The sequence below is a fragment of the Podarcis tiliguerta genome, assembly GCF_965153285.1.
Source record: "Podarcis tiliguerta genome assembly, chromosome: 17".
Lineage (NCBI taxonomy): Eukaryota > Metazoa > Chordata > Lepidosauria > Squamata > Lacertidae > Podarcis > Podarcis tiliguerta.
Window position 1 is genome coordinate 32806551 of NC_139550.1, and position 13902 is coordinate 32820452.

Consider the following 13902-nt stretch of genomic DNA (forward strand, 5'->3'; position numbering starts at 1 on the left):
CTTCTGGTTTGTTTGTTCGACAACTAAGCCGTTCAAGAACCAAGGTACCACTGTACCAGAAAATTCCACAGACTGGTGGGGAAATAATTTGGAAATAGACTCTTTGAGAAGTCTTCGTTCTCCAAAGCATCTTTTTGAAGACCCTTTTCTGCATTCCCTTAACTGTGAATTTACATGTTATTTGTATTTGTTTATTAAAATCATTTATATACCGCCTTTAAGTAAGAAGCTACCAATGTGGTCACATCAATATAAAAAGAAATAAATTTAACTTTGCTCCTGGACTTACATTGCCTAGATATCTTGCAGGGGCTTTCCACTCCTTCCCAGAGGAGGAACAGAAGGAGGGTGCAATTCAAGTACAGTGGTGCCTCGCAAGACGGAATTAATTTGTTCTGCGAGTTTTTTCATAGAGCGAGTTTTTTCGTCTTGCGAAGCACCACTGCAGTTAAACACTAACAATGGCGGGGAGGGGCGGGGAGAAGCAGGGCAGCTGCCGCAGCCGGTCCTTGGACTCACCCGCGCCTTGTGGACACCGTGAAACGCGGCTGCTGGAGGGCGGCGGGGCTCAGGAGCGTGACTCCAGCTGCAACGCTGGCTGCTGGCGGCAACGGCTCCTGAGGGGAGCGCGCGAGGGGGGTGGGCAGCGGCGCGAGGCAGCCGGAAGGTCGGCCGGAAGGTGGGAGGGAGCCGGAGGAGCCATCAGCAGGAAGGTGGGAGGGAGCCGGAGGAGCGGGGAAGCGAGCGTGCGACCGTCGCCATGACAGGAGAGGCAGGGCTGTTTCGTCTAGCGAAGCAAGCCCTTTGGAAAATCCGTCTTGCGAAGCACCTCAGAAAATGAAAAACCCTTTCGTCTAGCGGGTTTTTCGTCTTCCGAGGCATTCGTCTTGCGGGGCACCACTGTATACCCAATGATCCTTGGTTTATGGGGCACCTCCCAAGCCCAAACTTAAATTGGTTGAAGAGTTATTCCCTCCACCCAGACAACATCAGGAATTATAGTTTGGAGGGGGATCTTGAACACAAAACTTTGCATCCTCACCAAGCTACACCTCCTAAGGTGCTGCAGAGAGACCATTCCAGCAAAAACTGATATAAAACTCTGATTAAGTTTGCAGGGTAAATGTAGTTGGGATGAGAAAAATCCATGGAAGGAAGAGTCTGGCACCAAGCCAGGAAAGGCTTCCAAGAATCTCCGGAGCTTTTCCACTGAGGAAGGAAAAGGTGGCTGGCTGGGGCGGTTAATTTCCCTTGCTGACCAAACAATCTAAAATTGAATGTTAAAGAAGTAGAAGCATTAAGACAGAAATGGGGAAACTGTGGACCTCCAGACGGATTTGGGTTCCCGCCAGCCTGACCGGTGCTTTAGGGATGATGGGAGTTGTTTTCCCACAACAGCTGGAGGGTCACAGGTCTGCCCCCCCCCCCAAGTTGAACAGGAGAAGTGTTGGTTTTATCAGCCATGTTTTCTTACATTACAGCTGTGTTTTGTTCCTAAATGTTGCTGGGGGGTGGGGTCTGCTGCTACTGAAATTATAATGAAACGGTCTTCATATTGATTAGATGGAATGAGAGGGCTTGTAAGCAGATAAAGAGGTTGGAAGTGAAAATAGAAGCATTTTATACTAACACGTTCCACTTGTTGACCAGGGACTGCCCCCACCCCCCAAATCTGGTACCTGGCTGGTCCTGGGGAGTCACTGCCCCTTTTGGGGGTATTTTGGAGATACCTCTTCAATTACGTATTAGTGGCTGATGATAGGTTTGTTCAGGTTTTAGACCTGTCCCTTGGGTTTCTAAAACCTGCTTTTACCTGCCCAAACCTTCAGATCTTGCTCTGGGTGACTCCATCAAGCGAAGTGAGGTGGGTTTTTTGTAGCGGCTCCATAGAGAAGGGAAAACCAAGAGACTTTTAAGGCGTCTTCTCTATGGTCTTTTCAGCACCTTTTTATCCACTTAGGCTTTTGAACTGTTTTCAGTCTGTGAAATAGTATTTATTTATTTATTTATACATACATACATACATACCCATCTGACTGGGTTTCAGTGGTACCTTGTTTTGCGACCAGGATCCATTCAGAAGCCCCAGCCGCTAGCCGAAAAGGACACAGGGCAAAGTGCTATGTCTGCGCACCTAAGCAGAACAGTTTGTGCTTATGCGCATGCACGAGCAGCAAACCCGGAAGTAACCTGTTCCGGTACTTCCAGGTTTGCTGCAAACGTTCGCTGGAATGGACGCTAGACGAAATGGACGTTTGCAGAGGTATTACTGTAATAATTAAAAAGCGATAAAACATCAAACATTTAAAACTTCCCTAAACAGGGCTGCCTTCAGGTGTCTTCTAAAAGTCTGGTAGTTGTTTTTCTCTTTGACATATGGTGGGAGGGCGCTTTGACAGGGTGGGTGCCACTACTGAAAAGGCCCTCTGCCTTGTTCCCTGTAATTGGCCTCTCACAGAGAGGGAACTGCCAGAAGGCCCTTGGAGCTGGACCTCAGTGTCCGGGCAGAACAATGGTGGTGGAGGCGCTCCTTCAGGTATACTGGGCCGAGGCCGTTTTCAGAGCTTTAAAAGTCAGCACCAACACTTTGAATTGTGCTCAGCAACGTACTGGGAGCCATGGAAAGGGTATGTGCAGTCTTTGGTTGTTCTTTGCATATAAATAAACTAATTGATACCGGAGTCGTTTCTAGTGCTTGAATAAGTACCGTATTTTTCGCCCTATAAGACGCACCAGACCACAAGACCACAGACCACAAGTTTTTGGAGGAGGAAAACAAGAAAAAAAAATATTCTGAATCTCAGAAGCCAGAACAAGAGGGATCGCTGCGCAGTGAAAGCAGCAATCCCTCTTGCTGTTCTGGCTTCTGGGATAGCTGCGCAGCCTGCATTTGCTCCATAAGACGCACACGCATTTCCCCTTACTTTTTAGGAGGGAAAAAGTGAGTCTTATAGAGCAAAAAATACGGTAAATCCATGTGCATGTTAACACCAAAGCACTGTGCTATGTTATACCATGCCATTTCATGTGCCTGGTTCAATTTGAGCTGTTGAAAACCTAATTGCCTTAAAATGATGTTAGTCTGGCATATCCTTAATTAAAAAACCAAGCACCCTCTTTGCTTTTGAATTGGTGCAGGGCTGTCTACCAGAGAGTAAATTAGTACAGCAATGGGAGAGAGCCTCCAGGGATGTCTATGGTTTCGTTTGCACCGGGCGGGGGGAGGGCTCATGCAGTGGTGTTTGAGAGTAGACCTTATATAAATTATCTTATACATACACAGCTGAATCCCTCTTTTCTTCTGTGAAATGTTGGAGGATATGTGCATTTATACTAGGCTCTGGGAAGAAAGTGGAATGTGCATGATTTAGATGGAAGTGGATGGGAACCAGGAATTTTGGCTCCAGGTGAAGTTATTGGAGTCAGCAGACATACCTTTCTCTACGGCAATTTCCTGTTATGAAATGCGGAAGACGTAGATTATTATCTCCTCCTTGAGGGCTTGGGCTTAAAGGCTTAGCAGATGTGGATTTGCAGGCTCCTGTGAGCTTTTCAGTTGCAAAGCAAAGAAGGGCACAGTGCAGCCTCAGTGATGTGAGAAACTGCCACTAGGGCTTCAGAAAGACCATGCGAGACCAAAATGGGACTCCAGAGTCTTTGGGGCTTTGGTTTGTGCCTCCTATTCCCAGTTTGGCTATTTTTATTTGTTTATTTGTTTATTTTTGTTGTTGTGGCTTCTGAGAATCTGTCATGCTTTACTCTCCTATATTTAGAAGAGGGATTTGCCTGGCAACCTAACAGGGACACTTCCCCTGTGGGAGATCAGTCTGGAAACAGGGAGTGGCTGAGAGGAGGAAGCGAGATAGAGATGGAGACACAGGACCTGTCTGGCTGTCTGGTTTCCCTGAAACAGATGTGGGCAGCCTGCGGCTCCTGGGCCACGCGTGGTCTTTGGCCTAATTTAATCTAGCCTGCGGCCTGTTTTCATGTAGGTGTTGTTAGAGGGAAGGGGAGCGAGGAAGAAGTGGTTCTGCACAACTTTGATTCTGACCATGCTCCTCACCAGCATGCAGCTACGACAAGATTACCTCCAAGGGAATGTAGCCCTCAACAGAAAAAACAAAATTGCTGCCCTATGACAGGGTGCAAAAACTTACCGTACTTTTCTGTGTATAAAAGGTAAAGGAACCCCTGACCATTAGGTCCAGTCGTGGCCGACTCTGGGGTTGCGGCTCTCATCTCGTTTTATTGGTTGAGGCAGCCGGCGTACAACTTCCGGGTCATGTGGGTAGCATGACTAAGCCGCTTCTGACCAACCAGAGCAGCGCACGGAAATGCCGTTTACCTTACTGCTGGAGTGGTACCTATTTATCTACTTGCACTTTGACGTGCTTTCAAACTGCTAGGTTGGCAGGAGCAGGGACAGAGGAATGGTAGCTCACCCCGTCGCGGGGATTCGAACTGCCAACCTTCTGATTGGCAAGTCCTAGGCTCTGTGGTTTAACCCACAGTGCCACCCGCGTCCCTTTTCGGTGTATAAGACTAGATTTTTCCCCTTAAAAATCAAATCATGCTAAAAAGTAGGAGTTGTCTTATACATAGGTAGTGCATAGGGTGGACGTTAGATTGGTTGCTGCCGCGTCTGTGAGCGGCTATTGTATGTGTTATTGGTTGCTGAGTCAATGGATGGTGTTGATTGGCCGATGCTGCGGTAATTGGTTGGGTGATTGGCAGCTTCTGCCAGTTCGTGGACAGATGGGAGGCAGATTTAGTAATGCGTGCAGGTGAGCAATTTTCGGCATTCTTCCCTTAAAAAAGCTCAACAACTTTTTGCCATCTCCCATTTTCTGAAATTTCAGTGCCAAAAAATAGGGGCGTCTTATAGACGGAAAAGTACGGTATTCTATTTCTATACAGTGGTACCTGTATACATACGCTTCAGGTTACATATGCTTCTAGTTACACACCCTTCTAACCCAGAAATAGTGCTTCAGGGCACTTTGCTTCAGGATAAGAACAGAAATCGGGCTCTGGCGGTGCAGCGGCAGCGGGAGGCCCCATTAGCTAAAGCGGTGCTTCAGGTTAAGAACAGTTTCAGGTTAAGAACGGACCTCCGGAACGAATTAAGTACTTAACCCGAGGTACCATTGTACTGCCCTTCATCTGACAATCACAGGGTGGTTTACAATATAAAAACCCCAAAATATATATAATAACAAAAGAAAAACCAATCTTCTTGGACTATAACTCACACCAGCCCCAGCCTTAATAGCTAGTTATCAGAGATTATGGAAACTGTAGTTCAGCAAAATCTGGAGAGCTATAGGTATCCTCCCCTGTCCAATGAAATATCTTCAGCCACCCACGTTTGTGAAAACCGAGGTTCAGTGGGCGGCTGGCAAAATCCATTTAAAAAATGGAAAAACACGCAGTGGAAGCCATTTGACTTCCGAGGTGTGTTCAAAAACAGAAGCAATTACTTCCAGGTTTTCAGTGTTCATATTCTGAATCATTCAGCTTCTGAGACACTCGAAAATCGAGGTTCCACTGTATACCGGAATATATGCACATCTATACATGTGCGCACACAAAGTCGAGTAGGAGATCAGTTTTGCAAGGTGAGAGTCAAAGGAACACACCAAGAAAACAGATTCACCGTACATCTGAAACAACGAAGCAGGCAGTTGTCTCTCTTGCCCTTCCTTCTGACAGCTCAGGACAGCATATGCGTGGGCTGTCTCCATTTATCTGTGCTGCGGCCCTGGGAGCTAGGTTTGGCAGAGAGGTACTGACCAGCCCAAGGTCATCCAGTGAGATTCATGGCTGAGTGGGGATCTGAACAGGGGCCTCCCCAGTCCAAATCTACACTCTCCCTATGTTGCAGCGCTCCCTCCGTGCCTTTTGCTCTCTTTACCTAGGGAAGCTTAAGCCACCATAAGCTTGTTATCCTTCAAGGGGCCACCAAATTCTTTGCTGGCTTTGCTGCAGCAGACTTAGTGGGGCTGCTGCTCTGTAATTTACCCGTACATCGTAGGTTGAATATCTCCACCTTCCCTTTCTAAACCCCCTAATGTCCCATTCCCCTTCTGTATTCAGGAGCCTGATCCTTCCCTTAGCATGCTTCTGTTGTTTTTTCCTTTAAAAAAAAATATGCTTTTCAGGCTTATACATTTCACTTAATTCACAATCATTTTAACATTTCAGAACTTGACTTCCTTCCCCCTCTTTCTGCGGTTCCTTAAATTTCTTTTTCATATCTTCTGCATATCCTAATTAACTTAATTTGCTCATTTATTAATCTATTTTAAATATATACTCTTATAAAACTGTAGGTTGTTACAATAATTCTGCCAATGTTCTTTTCTGTTTCTAATTTATCTGTAAATATTCAATAAACCACTTCCATTCTTTTATAAAAAGTTTATCTTGATTTCTTATTCTTCCGGTAAGTTCCACCGTTTCTGCGTATTCCATAAGTTTTTGCATCCATTCTTCCTTTGCTGGGACTTCTGCTTCTTTCCATTTTGGGGCGAGTAGCATTCTTGCCACTGTAGTGGCATACATGAATAAGTTTCTATACAGTTTAGGTAGTTCTGTCCCTATAATTCCCAAAAGAAAAGCTTCTGGGGTTTTTTACAAATGTTACTTTGAACATCCTTTTCAATTCATTATATATCATTTCCCAGTAAGCTTTAACCTTTCTACAAGACCACCACATATGATAAAAAAAACCTTCTTTCTCTTTACATTTCCAGTTCTTATTTGATTTAGATTTATACATTTTCCCCAATTTACTTGGCCTGTTGTTTCCAATAGACTGGGGTCCTTGTAGATCCCTGGCTGATGTCTCAAGGTTCAAGATGTGTCTAAACCATGGGTAGGCAAACTAAGGCCCGGGGGCCAGATCCGGCCCAATTGCCTTCTAAATCCAGCCCACGGACGGTCCGGGAATTAGCGTGTTCTTACATGAGTAGATTGTGTGTTTTTATTTAAAATGCATCTCTGGGTTATTTGTGGGGCCTGCCTGGTGTTTTTACATGAGTAGAATGTGTCCTTTTATTTAAAATGCATCTCTGGGTTATTTGTGGGGCATAGGAATCCGTTCATGTGTTTTTTCCTCAAAATATAGTCTGCCCCCCCCCCACAAGTCCTGAGGGACAGTGGACCGACCCCCTGCTGAAAAAGTTTGCTGACCCCTGATCTAAACAGATTGGCAAAACCTCCCTCAGAAGTTCTCTGTGCTAACAGCCTTTTTCTGCCTCTTCTTCCCCCAGTTTTACTTGCAGGCCCGCTTCACGTGGCGAGGAGCTCGACTGCTGCGTCCATTGGTCCAGTTTGTGCTGCTGATGCTTGCATTGTACACAGGACTGACACGCATCTCTGACTACCGGCACCATCCGTCGGATGTGGTTGTGGGGCTGCTGCAGGGGGCACTTGTGGCTTGCTGGGTGGTGAGTTCTGATTCTGCCCTTAGCTGACCCTTTCTCTTGTCTTTTGGGGGGAGGAGAGTGTCGCTCCCTGTTGAGGTTTGAGAGAGAGAGAGATCTGGAGATGTGGAATCCCCACCTTCTGACTGCTCTGCAAATCTGACTTAGCAGCTCCTCCTCATCAGAGGGGAGAAAACCATTTTAAGCAAGTGGGTTGAGATTCTTTGGGAGTGAAATTCTGCAACCGAAGTTCAGTTCTGTGTGACTTTTCGGCACTCGTACGGAGGCAAAGCATCCCTAACCAAGCCTGCTTCTAGTTCTCACTCTGGGGATCGGTGTTTCTCACAAATTGTATTTGTTTATGTATTAAGAATGCTTACGTTGCATTTCTGTTAGGAGACGTTAAGAAAAAGCCACCTGTTTACAGGAGTGGGAAGGGCAACCACATACCTCCAGGAAGCCCCCAATAAGAGCCTGAAGGCAACAAGGCCTCTCCACGATTTGTCCACCAGAAACACATATTCAGGGATAGACTGCCTCTGAACATGGAGGGTTGATTCAGCTATGATGACAAATAGCCAGTAACAGACATGCCCAAGAGGAATTTGTTTATTCCCTTTTTAAAGCTGGACAAGCCAGGAGCCATGTCCACATCTTGTGGCAGCAAATTGAGTCAGATATGGCTTGTGCAAAAATGTTTCTGCAGGACCCAGGAATGAAGCTTCCTTGCTGCTAACCTGCTAGCTTCTTTGAGTGACCCTGAATGAGAAGAGTTTGGATTTGATATCCCGCCTTTCACTCCCTTTAAGGAGTCTCAAAGCGGCTAACATTCTCCTTTCCCTTCCTCCCCCACAACAAACACTCTGTGAGGTGAGTGGGGCTGAGAGTCTTCAGAGAAGTGTGATTGGCCCAAGGTCACCCAGCAGCTGCATGTGGAGGAGCAGGGAATCGAACCCGGTTCCCCAGATTACAAGACTACCGCTCTCAACCACTACACCACACTGGCTCTCCGTACTAGAACTCAATTTCTAAAATGAGTTCTAGTATTGAGAAGAGAGAAGCTCTAATCCATCATTTCATAAATTTCAATATGCTGTCACCTTCTGTCTTCTGCTTTTTTCTAAACTATAGTGCCCCAAACACATTAGCCTTTTTTCTTGTAGGGAAAATGTCCTTAATCTCTGATTAATCTCTGGCTTTCCTTAGTTTCCCCCCTTTTTCTATAAAGTTGCAAGAAGCTCTGTGGTTGCAATGCTTGGCAGGTTGTGTTGCGTGTTATACTAAGTGATGCAGAAAAATCCACTTGGATGAAGGGAGCAGGGGTTTGGTGTGAGCCGCCAGGAAATAACTAAGGATGGGCACACCCTTGCTAGCATTGTGTGCAGGCGGCCGGGAGGAAATCCTTCAATTTCCTACCCTGGCTATTGGGATCCCAGCTCCACCCATCAGCCTCCGGTAGTATGTTGAACCCTGGAGTTGAGATTCCTAGGAGCTGGGAATAGAATCAAGGAATCTTAGCTCAGTAATCTTATCCCTCGCTGTGAAGGAGGAATGGGTTCTTAATAAACCTTTGAGATATTTTTTGTGCCTAAACTGATGTCAAGGGAGGGTAGAGGCAATGTTTAATTTCTAAAAGGAAAAGTAGAGAGCCGTGGAAAGATGCCCTGTTTCTTAACGCCATGCGTGTCGTGGACAGGCCTGTGAAACAGTTCATTATTATGATCGCTTCATTGAAGACTCCTAGCCAGGTCTTCCATGGGCTCAGCAGTGAGGATATCCTTTGAAAAACAACCAGGTTCTGTAGTGAAGTGGCCTGCGACCAGTGCCAGCTTTATGTATAAGCTAAACAAGCTATAGCTTAGGGCCCCACTCTCTTGGGGGCCCCCAAAATATTTAAAGGGGGGGAAACCTGGATGTTCATTTCCAAAATATAAGATAAAAACAAATAAAATAAAACCTACATACAGCAACAGTGTTTTGTGTTGTGTTGGCTCCTACAATGTAAGTAATGGGCCCTGCCCCCTACAATATCACTCATTTCAATAATAATAATAATAATAATTTGTACCCTGCCCATATGGCTGGGTTTCTCCAGCCACTCTGGGCGGCTTCCAACAAAGATTTAAAATACATTAAAATGTCACACATTAAAAGCTTCCCTGAACAGGGCTGCCTTCAGATGTCTTCTAAATTTAGGGTGCCTGCATTCTGCATGGACAGGTTGCATGGCAACATGTGCAAATGGCTTTAGATACCTAGTTGGTCCATAAATGACCATATAGCACATATTCAACACAAAAAACAGAGACAATTTGTTGTTGACAAAGGACATCTGGACATATAAAGGGCCCCATTACCTTCAGTAGCTTAGGGCCTCATACAACCTAAATCCGGCCCTGGCCACAATTTCCAACAGCCCCAGCCAGCATGGCCTTTGGTCAAGCGGGATGGAAGTCAAAATTATCTCCAGCTCACCAGGTTGGGGGAGGCTGCCTTCATGAGATTCTGTGTTCAGTCAGGACTGGCAAAGTTGTGTGCTGTGCCTGCTCCTTCTGCAGCTAGCTGCCTCTTGAGAGGGTATTGGGTGGGCCTGGCTATCTCTGACGCCCTCTTTCTCTTCTCTCCGTTTTCAGGCCTTCCATGTATCCAGCATGTTTCACTGCAAGCACCAGCCTCGCCACCTGCCGCCAGTCGCCTTGGACACTCCCAGTTCAGACTGCCACACCGATTGCTAGGGCATGTTCGCTGGGGGTCAGAGACGCACTCTTGTCTGGCTGACTACAGGAGCCTTGAACTGTTGCGCCAGTTGCTTGGCACTCACTGCCCACATCGGCGCCAGTCAGGGCAGCCACTGCCTTGCCACCTGCTAGGGGCCACTAGGGAGCTTTTGCTCACTGCCATGCCAACATCCACTGCTGCACCAGCTGCTGGAAGCACCAAGAAGAGGGAAAGGCTGTTAGGGCACCTCTGTGCCAGAGATCCCTCTGTCTTCCCAATGATGGAGAGGGCACTCTTGTTTTCCTTTGGGTTTGTACACATGAGACCACTCCTTTATGAGCTTTCCCTCTATCAAAGAATCCAGTGGTCACATCATCGCTGCCACTTTGGGTTTCCTTTTAGATGATATTCTCAAGAGAAGGAAATCCCCCATCTTATTACTTTTTTCGACGCAGGAAGTTCTGCCCTTCCTCCTCACTAGTACTGGGATGATCTCACCCTTGAAACATTATGCACTCGGGCTGCGTTGCTAGGAGAAAGGCTGGTGGCTCCTTGAGAATCCAGTCTCTGCTGCGCTAGTGATGTCTCTCAGCTGCTTGAAAGGCCAAGCGATGTGTCTTGCAGAAGCATATTCATGAAGGAATGAACCACAGGCTTGGGGGGTGGAGTTGGGAGGAAAGTGCCTGGAAAATCGTGGAGGACCTGCAAGTTCATACCAGGGCACCCTGGTGCTACCAGATACCTCCCACCCTCCACCCCACCCAACGCTTCCGCTCCCCATAATGTGAAACGTGTTGTGTTTTTTTGTAATAAATGGTACTGACAATCACCTAGATTAATAACTGACTTACGGGAGGGTAGACTGCATATGGACCTCAGAACATCCCTCATAGCTGAGCACGAGGTTCCAAAAGCACTGGCGGCGCCGTTTGGATCCTGTGATTCCGCTGGCACAGGACTTGGTACCTGATACAGAATGAGTTCCTGAGATACTTACCTTTCACTCAAAACAAAGAGTGGTCATCTAGTCCTCATGGTTGTGAAGAGTCAAACCCTTTCCCTCCAGATGTTCTTTCCTATCCAGTCACACCCTTCTTTGAAATCACACCAATAATGCAATTGTTTTGAGGATAAATGCTATAGGCAGGATTACAGTATAAAACCGGATTGGGTCCTAAAGAGCGATGAGGAAATAAGTTTGTGTTTCTCAACCAGCGAGGCATCCCCTCCTGAGGGGCTATGATCGGGGGGGTGAATGTTTCCAAAGATATATATGTTACAATGTGAGTAAAAAACTAAAAGTTGTGAAATTTCAAATGAAAGAATTACAGGAGTTTGAAGGGTTCTGTGGGGTTTTTATGTTAGCTGAAAGCGGGGGATGTGGGTTATAAAGGGTTGAGGAGGAAACGGAGCAGTATCTGTGCGTGATCTTCCTTGCTGCTAAAGCAAGCAATGCAACCTTACACATAGAATCGTATAATGGGGGATCACTGTAATGCTAAACAAAAAAAGTTTGCACCTACCTCTTATAGGCTGTGATGTTGAACTCAGTTTTAGAGGCTTGGTTCCACTGAAATCAGCAGCCTGAAACTTGTATAACCAGACACAGGATTGTAGCAATCTTTTAAGTGCTGGATGCAGTTCAAGCTCAACTGGTTTGCTTCTGTTCACATGCATTGTTGGAAAAAGTGGAATGGGTCACTGGGTTGCTGTTGCCTCTGATGTGTTCTGGGGGATCCCCAGGACTCTTCAGCAATTTGTCTGGGGTTCCTGAGTGAGAAGGAAAATGGCAGATCAGTTCCCCTCGAAGACCGTTTGTCCACCATTACCAATGTTTGCCTGCTTGTACTGAAGCGGCATTTGTGTGTGTCCACTGCTGCAGATTTTTGGACTTTGCTTCAGGCAAACTTCTCTCAAAGGCTGACTTGCCGCTGGTCTAGTTCAGTGGTTCCTAATTAGCTAAATACTGTGGCCCGCCTGTTTTTCAAAAGCCAAGCCATGGACCCCCTACTTTTGATCATTTTGATATCACTCTGGGAGTTTTCCTTATGTGGATGGTGCCACAGATCCCACTGGTGGGACCCTTGGGGTCCGCAGCCCACCAATTGGGAACCACCGATTCAGTGAATTGAACAGAATAGAAGGCAAAAGGCTGAGGGAGCCAAAATTTGAGCCCGCCTAGGATACTGTTGAAATCTGAAAGATCAAAATCCACCCCTGAAGGAGCTCAAGGTGGTGTACATGGTTCTCCATCCATCCCCCATTAAATTTTCCAAAACAATCCTGCGGTGTAGGCTCAGCCGAGAGGCAGCAACTGGCCCAGGCACCTAGTGAGCCCTGATATCTGAAACAGCTACATCACTGGTGTACACCATTGTCAAAGTCACATGGTGCAAGGTGTTTGGGGGTGGGAAGTCCTCAAATCATGACTTTCGGAAACCTGACCTAGTAGAGCCTTGTTTCTGGAACCCTGACCCCTCAATGACTATGGAAGAGAGAAGCAGGAGACACTGTTGTGGACCTGGGATGTGAGTCCTTGGTCTTCTGCAAACTTAGTGCACCTATTAATCCAGCCCAGAGCAGAGGAAAGATCTCTTGGGAGCCAAGTGAAGCAGCTGTTCTGGATGGCTGTGGTGGAGAGTGTGCTCCAAAGGGTTGAGGCCTCTCAAAGCCAAATGCAGCTCGTGGCTTGATGGGAGTAGATGGGCCTCTTTTCTGCTGCTCATTTGGGACTGACAAATTCATCGTAAGTCATGGGTAGGGAATGTTCCTGGTCCAAGGGCCCCATTCCATCCTGAGGGTAAAATGCCAGTGGAGGGCAGGAGCCAGGGGCAAAACTGGGTAGAGTAAGGGATGCAAGAAGGCTGATTTAATAATAATAATACATTTTATTTATTCCCCAGCCAAGACCGGGCTCAGGGCGGCTAACACCAGGTATAAAAACAATTGATTAAAATACAACTTAAAAACAAGATTAAAATACAATATTAAAATGCAGCCTCATTTCAGTAGAAACTCAAATCAAAAACTTTTTGGGGATGAAAACGTCAAATCTTCACCAAGGCCAACTATCCAGACTGGTCCTACGTGGGCCAGAAAAAAGCCAGGGGGGTCCCCAAATAGGAGTTCCATCACAAAAGGAAAGAGGGGGAGGGGATCAAGTTGATTCCAAGCCAAAGGCCAGGCGGAACAACTCTGTCTTACAGGCCCTGCGGAAAGAAATCAGATCCTGCAGGACCGTGGTCTCATGAGACAGAGTGTTCCACCAGGTCAGAGCCAGTGTTGAGAAGGCCCTGGCTCTGGTTGAGGCTAATCTGACTTCCATAGAGCCCAGGATCTCTAGGGTGTTGCTATTTATGGACCTTAAGGTCCTCTGCAGGGCATACTGGAAGAGGCGGTCCTGTAGGTATGAGACACACAGACACACCTTTCTGTTCTCCATCCAGGCATCCTCAGAGTTCAAAATGTTACAGCTGTGTTCAGTTGGCTGGACTAGGAGGGGTCTTGAGACCTGCCATGTGGGTGTTCCTGATCTTGGGTAGCATTAAAAAGGTAAAGGTACCCCTGCCCGTACGGGCCAGTCTTGACAGACTCTAGGGTTGTGCGCCCATCTCACTCAAGAGGCCGGGGGCCAGCGCTGTCCGGAGACACTTCCGGGTCACGTGGCCAGCGTGACATCGCTGCTCTGGCGAGCCAGAGCCGCACACGGAAACACCGTTTACCTTCCCGCTAGTAAGCGGTCCCTATTTATCTACTT

General features: G+C 46.9%; 1 protein-coding gene across 2 annotated transcripts in view; it reads left to right on the forward strand.

Annotated features, from left to right (window-relative positions):
• The window catches only part of LOC310667692 (phospholipid phosphatase 3-like), an 81996-nt gene that overhangs the window by 29191 nt on the left and 38903 nt on the right, over positions 1–13902 (forward strand). The window contains exons 5-6 of one of the 2 annotated variants that reach the window (XR_014506331.1): positions 7275–8199; positions 8466–9068. Coding sequence is in view for 1 of the 2 variants with exons in the window: in XM_083420545.1 (XP_083276671.1) it covers positions 7275–7451; positions 10061–10162 (279 nt within the window). In the remaining variant the exon portion in view is untranslated. Of the gene's footprint in view, positions 1–7274; positions 8200–8465; positions 9069–10060; positions 10975–13902 lie in introns of those variants that run through there. The other variant, XM_083420545.1, reaches the window with a different exon arrangement.